The following is an 8,459-nucleotide window of genomic DNA, read 5'->3' on the forward strand; positions in this document are numbered from 1 at the left end:
CCTTAAGAAGCTTTATCAAATTTAAGAAAAATCTTGGAGTAAGGGTTCACATTATTATTGCAAAGTTAGCTACTCTCTGTATTTTAAGAAAATAAATGTACCTATATTCCCCAATTTTATATATTAAACTCCTAATGATAGTGAAACACAAACATTAAGATGGACTCAGTGGATCCTTTTTGAACAACAGAAACACTTTGCGAATATGGTATTTAGTGTATCAGATCGGGTTTTACAAGTTTATTTTGAAAACTAGTGTGGTTTGTTTCTTCTTGCCTAGGGCCTGATGCAGAACGAGCAACACAGCTGAACGTGACTGAAGTGAAGCATTGTAAAAAAAATAAAAACAAAAAATAAAAATAAACTTGGCAATTTTTCACAGCACACCAATCAAATGATTGCCGCAGCAAAGGAAAAAACACAAACGGATATTGGGTTTTGAGGGCATAAATGCAATATACTGTCCTAAAATGTTGTTTCAACTCTGTTTTTTAATTTTTACTCCCTTTCAGATTTTTCATTCTATTGATCTGTAAATATCATACGCCAGAGTGGTAGAAAAGATTTTGGAATTATTTGTCTCTGTCTCAATTTCCTACATCACAAAATCCTGGCATTTTAACATGGGTGTGTAGATTTTTCATATCCATTGTACACATTATTATTATGTGTATATTATACACACACACACACACACACACACGTGTGCCAATTGGGAAATCATTGAACATCTAAAAGCACATTGAGAGAGGTCTAAGCGAACAGTTTGAGCTTGCATGACAAATGGCTTGTTGCAGAACTTAAGTAGGACAGGGTTGTTTTTGGACTACACAACCAACCATTTAGCACTTTTGCTCAAAGGCATCTACGCAGTGCATGCAAAGCAAACTCTTGCATGCTGAAATAAGTTGTATAACATATTTACAGAGAGATTAACTGTTAAATGTTTAGAGTAAATCAAGTTAAATATCTTTTAAAATAAGTTAAATCAAGTTAAATAAGTTTTAATATGAGGATAACTCTATAAAACAGAAAATACAATATTGCTTTACTCATATAGATGTCAGTGCGGTATATATTTAGTGTACACAACGAAAAAAGATTAAATGAACATTCAATTGTGACTACACTAAAGCAAATCAATAGAACATTCAAAGAAGAAAGAGAAGAGAAGAGAGGATCTATCCAAAACAAAGAAGTTAACAGTCTAGTCACACGCACACTAAACTGAGACCCAATGGGGAGACTTTCAAACAAAGTGTGTCCTTGTTGGAAGAAAAGGAAACCGACTGTCATATAAATCTTTTTTTCGAGACTTATTTTGGTTAAAAATTTTAACTTCGTTATGGCATTCATTAAAAAAAAGGCAAGTTAAAATAAAACATTTTCCCTTTGACATTTTATGCACATTTAATATTTCAAATGCTATCATGTTTTAAAACATCAATATTATTGTATCCAAAACCAGCTGATAAGTTAAATATAGAAACAAAATCACTTTTTTGTAATACAAGAACTCTCTATCTGACCATGTGATCAAGAGTCCTTGATTAAATCACAATCAAAAACTACTAAAAAACACTTCAGTCATGCAATAAAATAGATTATAGGGTAGATGGACAGATCATATAAAAAGTGGACATAAAAAGTCCACACATCTGTTCAAATATTCAATGCTTTTTGATGAGCTACAGAAAGATTAAGGAAGCGCTTAAGAAAATAAAGAATTATTTGGAAAAAAAAAAGAAATGAAAATGCAATGCCATCACAAGATTGTGTTTAACACCACATCCTCTTTTGTTGTGACAAATATCTGCATGAGTGGATGGTGATGAAATCCTTCTAGCTCAAAAAATAGTTTTTTGTAGATTACATCATTTGGTATTCCATTTTTGTTCGTTTGCCCTAAAATTGGAAATGGAAAATCTTTGTACAGTGCAATAAATACTATGAGGTCTACTGCAACTTTAAATATACCGTAATTTCCGGACTATAAGCCGCGACTTTTTTCCAAAATTTTGAACCCTGCGGCTTATAGTCAGGTGCGGCTTATATAAGATTTTTTTCGTGATTTTTGTGATGACTTGATCACTTTTATACACTCGTAAAAAGGCTGTGGACCACTGTTGTGCGGTATCTTGAAGAAAAAAACAACAACAAAAATACTATTTTGAAACACTACTATGGCTGCTGCTTATTCTGCCTGTGTTGCTTGTGACTATTATGAGCTTTAGTAGGAATGCACGCTAGGTGACCTGCGTCAAAGGGCTCTAAACCCTTTCTCTTACTCTGCCATGTGACTCAGAAATTACACAAAGCAGTGGCGCTGTTTGGACCATCTCCATTGTATTAAAACCCAATCAATCAGGATTTAAATTCAATTCTTCTGACATTTTGCTTACCAAAAACAAGTTGTAATTAATGTGAACTTTTAATGCATTTTATTCAGAAGGTTACTTTGAACCCTGAGGCTTAAATGGCGGCGGGGCGTATTTATGGATTTTTACGGCTTTCTGTGTACTGTCTTTCTTTGTAAAAAACTCATGTGCACGTGCGGCTTATAGTCCGGTGCGGCTTATGTAAGAAAAAAACTAAAATATCCCTGAATTTTAGCTGGTGCGGCTTATAGTCCGGTGCGGCTTATAGTCCGGAAATTACGGTAGTTACAAAGAAAACTATTAATACTTCCAAGAACGTTGTATCATTAACTAATTGGTTTTAACCTGGCAAGTTTAAAAGTCAGAAGTGAATTACAATCAGTAAAAGCTGAGAAATTATTGATGCAAAATGAGGACTTTTTTTAAATTAAAAAAATGTATATAAATGACCACACATTCCTGTCTGGATCTTTTAAATGATGTGCAGTTGATATGTAAACGAGATCATATGATCAAAAATGTGTTATCAACAAACACAGTTCCCAATTCAATACAAACAATAGATTATAAACTGTACATCCGCTTATACGACAACTTTGAAGGGCATGCCACCTCTTCAAGGTTACCCTGACTTTCTTTCAGTGTTTTTGACAGATGCAGTTGATAACGTCCAAACGACTCCAGTTAACACAGAGCTCCAGAAATTGAGAACACAGTAAATCAGTTTCAGTGAATTTTGCAAATGTTTTAATTTAAACTAGCGGTCTCAAATGTTTTAGATAATGCCCTCCTCTAAGACACCTGATCCAAATGCTAACGTTCACTATCAGGATCCTACGGAGCTGAACTGGCGCATTCTGTCACAGATTTGTAAATCTTGGGTAAATGACGGAGCAAGCCTGCAAATTGGGGATGGGCTATTTACGCCTCCGAACGAACGACATGCATCACTTGTGAATGATTCTGCTTTCCCATTTAATTATATATTTGGGAGTCTCAATTACTTATATGATTTTGTCGGTAATTTGATTTAAAATGCCTATTTCCTAATTTATACTAATACCATATCTACACATGCAGGAATTTTTTTTTGAACTGCAAACTCGTTGAGATTAGCATGTCAGTTGGCTCAATTAATTGCTCACCCTTGTACTTAACGTTTGTTACTTCAAGCAAATGTTTTTTTTTTTCGTTTGTTTGTAAACATCTGCAATTGAAACCTGTCGTTTATTCACACGACAATTGCTCAGGGCAAATATTGAGCTCAATTGATCATTTTGGCAAACAAAAACAGCCAAGGGCATCCTTTTTACCTGGGGAAAATGTTGGAAGCTTTTGCTGCTTATCTATGCTTAGAGCCAGCAGCATGTTCTCAGTTTAGCTCTTGAACAAATATTGCGTAAACAGCCCTTTTTTACTGGCATCAAGAGAATGGGTCAAGTACTTGTCGACCTGACATTCTTCCCCAGATAAATAAATATCAATAACTAAGAAAAGAAAGTCAATAAGGAATGGCAGACTTTCAGAGAACATCAAATTTCCGAAATGCCATTGAAACCTTTCAAGACAAATGGCTAAGCACGCACGTACAATGCTTATTAATTATTAATTTTCCATTGCTCTTTGCCGTATATTTTTATTGGACTGTTTTATTGTTTCAGAGCTAGTAACTTCTGTAAGGAAATAGGTATGAAATAGGAATTTAAAAAAAAAAAAAAGTTAAAATAGTAGGATGTCACAGCATAAAGAATTCTTTATCCATGCTTTTATCTTCTGACTGGACTCCCTCAGAAGAGCATCAAAACAGCTACAGTTCATTGAGAATTCTGCAGCTCTGGTTCTGACCAGAACAAAGAGATCAGAATGTATTACTCCAGTCCTAAAGGTTTTACTCTGGCTCACAGTCAGGTGTAGGATAGAATTACACCATTGGTCTATAAATCACTGATCGTCTTTGGTCCTGAATGCATTAAAGAAATGTTCATGGAATATAAACCCAATGGGGTTCTGAGCTAAGAAGACTCAAGTCAATTAATGTAGCCCGGAGTTTAAAGACAGTTTTATTCCTAAATATCGCTACTCCTCCACCAGTTTTGTTATTCCTATTAATATTCCTGAATTCATAAACTTCTAGCTCAAAACCTAGCACTGCTCCAATTGTCTCAAGTATGAAAATAAAATCTCAGAAGTGACCACTACTCCAGCTTTGTTGCATGCAAATGTTTACAAGCATGTCATTTAAAGGTACTACCACCACCTCCTGCTATTTTATTATTTTTAAACAACAGTAGGTTACACATTGTTGCCACGCTGTATCAATGATTGACAAGGCAATGTGATTCCCAGCTATTGTATAATTTCAAAGTGCTTAAAGTCCAGAACCTTTTAACTCATGCCAAGCCTCTAGGCTGAATGTCACGTGTCAAGGCAAACAATCTACATATGATGACATTATCAGAGCTTTTTCCTGCTGTCACATATTTAGGGTACAGATGCTGGATTAAGGGGTGACTTAAACCAAGGATTTGCCAATTTATGACACCTCTCATCTAATTATCAAAATGGGAGAGATTTTTTTTTCCATTCAGCCCAAAGAAGATTTATGTGGTTAAAGGTCACTGGAACTGAAAGACACCCAGCTTCACTTTTGGGTCAAGTTCGTCCAAACTGTGTTTGCTAGGACTAAGATCATCTTTAACACCGTATTATTTCAGCTATTCCTTTCTGGAGCTGACTTTGTACACTGGAGCACACTTGACCAGTCAATGATCCACAAAATATAGAATAATCCATAATTGCTTTGTTCAGTAGCTACGTTTACAATACGTCAACAATCGCAAATGCAAAAGTGCAGTTTCATTAGGAAGTGTTAACAGAAAAATAATGCTAATGTTTGAAGTGAATGGACAGAGTGATGTTTTGTTGATAGAATTCGCCACGGCTACTTCTTCTGCAACTATTTCCAGTGTATTTGGTCAATCACCGCATGTCAAAATGATTTGCTCTGATCAAAAGTGTGATGCATGAACGCACAAGTCCTATCAATTGTTTTAGAATCCATAGAAAACAGTGCATCAGATCATAATTTTAATCCAAAATCAGATTAGATTGAAGAAATGTTGTCCACTTAAACGTATCAAATGGAGAATTCAACTTAATTGGTAATTAAAGGCTTCTATCCAAAGCTCTAGTTATTCAAAAAATGAATTGCTACAACACTAAGATCACCCACATTTGAGCACTAACTGCTTCAGCCTTCAATAAATTGTCAATACAGACATCTCAGTAGGCAGCCATAAAGTACTTCTTGCAGTCCAATTACAGTGAATTCTTTGACTCAGCTGCCCACAAGAAACCAGCACAATTGCCAGTTTCATACAAAGAAACAATGTTCCTACAACCAACAGGGAGCTGATGACAGGCCTAGAGAGAGCCCATTTACACTATTAGAGTTTATTCTGGCAGTGGCGTTATGTATTTGTTTCGATTTTGATGCTTTGCTTATCCTCAAATTATCAGCAGGGTGATGGACATTAAACAAAGAGGAGGTGCAGGGGGACTTTTCTTTAGCAAAAGCTGCTTGTGCACGTTTCTCTGGTCAGAGCATGAGACCCTGCAGGGTGACGGAGCGTCCACTGCTGAATCAGCAGGTAGCACATTGTGTAATCTCTCAAACACACAAATACAGATTAAATGACACACTGTGTGTGTGTGTGTGTGGGGGGGGGGGGGGGGGTGAGTGTGTGCGTGCATACGTGCGTGTTTAAAGGGCTTTCTGCAGGGGAAGTTGTTTAAGAAAAGAAAACTGAGGCAATAAATGTGTTACAGTAGTGTCTTTCTAAAGGCTTGGCTTTCAATTGCTCAATGGCCACTGTTGGCCCATAAAACAAGTCTACTGAAATAGAAGATTTTTCAAGCCTGTCAGAGGTTTTGTCAGTAAAAACTCTATGGGACATTTAAGTGCAAGTGCAATGGGTTTGACTCAAACTCCATCCTCTAGCATTCTGGGGGACCAATTTTTATATCCTAAGTGAGACCACAAAGGTTGCAGGTCAAATATGAAAAGATAGCATGATTAACTGATAAATATTTTTATTTCAAATTTCAGTAAATATTGGCAACACTTAAAAAAGATTACTGATGCAAAATACTGCTACCCCAAAATATATACAACACTGCAGACTACAGTGGAAATGTTTGAGATAAGAACATTTTAACCTGGAATTAATTAATTCAAATAAATGTTTTCTTTGAAAAAAAATACACCCACATAAAAATATGTGTTATACTTTGTTCTGAAGCACATTAACTTTTCAGATATCAAAGTCAGCTTTGATATACCCACCAAACATATAAATAAGGCTTGTGGTAAGGATTGATTTTTTTTCAAGACAGTTATTAGAGTGCAAATTTGGCCTTGGACGTTATCTTTCCAATATGATATGAGATATTTATCAATATCATGTGGAGGAGTCAAATCCAGATGTTATGCATTTAGCTCGTTACGTGCACTGCAATGCTTTTCGTGTTTCTGTCTATTATTTTAGTCTACTAAAACGTCACATGCCAAACGGAAGCGTACGAATAAACCATAAGAAAACATTGCAACTTTTTTTTAGCTTCAATCCGTCCATTGATTTTCAGCAGCTACGACATGCAGACGCCAGTAACAAATTGCATAGAAAAAGTTCTATTTTGACGTCGCCACTTTACATGAGTATTGAAACTGCCTTCATATAAATGTTGATGTGATCCGCTGGAATCGGTGGTGTGTTCGGTGAAGTTCGGCTCAACTCAACAATCGTGCAGAAAGTGACATTCGTGTGTGTTACCGGCGAGCAGGAGATCGGTGGGAAGCATTGCACTTCAACTCACCAGAGTTTGTTCATACTGCAGCGCCCGCTGGTCGGAGCCGTCCCCAGCCATGGTGAGCTCCGTGCAGCCCGGGTGAAAGCTTGGTGCTTGGAATTGAGAGGAAACCGACAGGCGACAGCGACGTCTCACTGTGTGTGCAGCGATCAGAGCATTTGACCTGCTTTAAAACGTCAGATTAGTTCGAAATCAAACTCAGTCCTGACTGTTTCCTTCATTTCATAGTCTCAAGTCCCAGCCGGAGGAGACTTACTTGTGAGGCGGGACTTTGGCTCACTGAGGTGGGTTTTGACACTCCCATCTGAGATCAGCACAATTAGCATACCTCCTGCTTTATTTGTTGTTTATATTATTTGATTTTATTTATGTATTTATAGTACATGTATTATTGTGACTTAAAGGAAAGGTATTTTCAAACAAACACTTTTTTTCAGTAATATGAGTAGAACTAAAATAAAAATTAAAAAAAAAAAAAAGAAATCAGACCTCTCTGGCTCCAATGTGTATCGCTAATTTGAAACTGGGGGGGAACAGGGGCGGAGCTACGCGGTGGCCAGGGGTGGCCAGGGGTGGCCATGGCTTCCCCTTTGATATCTATATTTTATTTCTGCCATTATCACATGGATGCGGTATTGTTAGACCCCTTGATACGTTGCCACAGGTTATTTGTATTGATGACAGATTTAAAAGGGGGAGTCAACACAAATATTTTTATTATAGTTGTAATATGTTTCATGCTTCCCCACCAGTCTAAACACAATATTCTAATAAATGTTGTGTTTGTGGAATATGAATTAAATGGCAAAATCCACCTCATGGGGCAGCCATTTTTCCACTTCCTGTTGACTGAAAATGACAGTCACAGTTGCTCAGGTAATGACCAATTGCGGCTCATCTCTTATCTGAAGCTGAGCTGGTGATTGGTAATGACCTGAGACTGGAGCTTCTGTGATGTTATTTTCAGTTGACAGAAAGGACCACTCCCTGAGATGGCTAAAAATGGGTGGATTAGATCACAGTAACCAAATCTTCACAGAATGCAATGCACACCAAATGCACCAATGGTGCGATGTGTGTCTGGAAATCTGCACTCGCGACTATGTGAAACCCTTATCTAAATCAAAAATCAATTAAAGTGAACTAAATCGAATTGGGTCATCGTGAATCAAACTGAATTGATTTGGGGAATCAAGACTGATAAAAAGATAA

General features: G+C 36.7%; 1 protein-coding gene across 3 annotated transcripts in view; it reads right to left on the minus strand.

The window, feature by feature from the left end:
• Positions 1–7,508, minus strand: part of LOC148395226 (chloride channel protein 2-like) — a 68,427-nt gene extending 60,919 nt beyond the window's left edge. For 2 of the 3 annotated variants that reach the window (XM_088380902.1, XM_088380901.1), the window contains exon 1: positions 7,254–7,507. In XM_088380902.1, coding sequence (XP_088237028.1) covers positions 7,254–7,304 — 51 coding nt within the window. In that variant the 5' untranslated portion in view covers positions 7,305–7,507. Of the gene's footprint in view, positions 1–7,253 lie in introns of all 3 variants that reach the window. The other variant, XM_088380903.1, reaches the window with a different exon arrangement.
• Positions 7,509–8,459: the final 951 nt, after the last annotated feature.

Source organism: Syngnathus floridae, chromosome 7 (assembly GCF_059516105.1).
Source record: "Syngnathus floridae isolate MCC-2025c chromosome 7, RoL_Sflo_1.0, whole genome shotgun sequence".
NCBI classification, from domain to species: Eukaryota; Metazoa; Chordata; class Actinopteri; order Syngnathiformes; family Syngnathidae; genus Syngnathus; species Syngnathus floridae.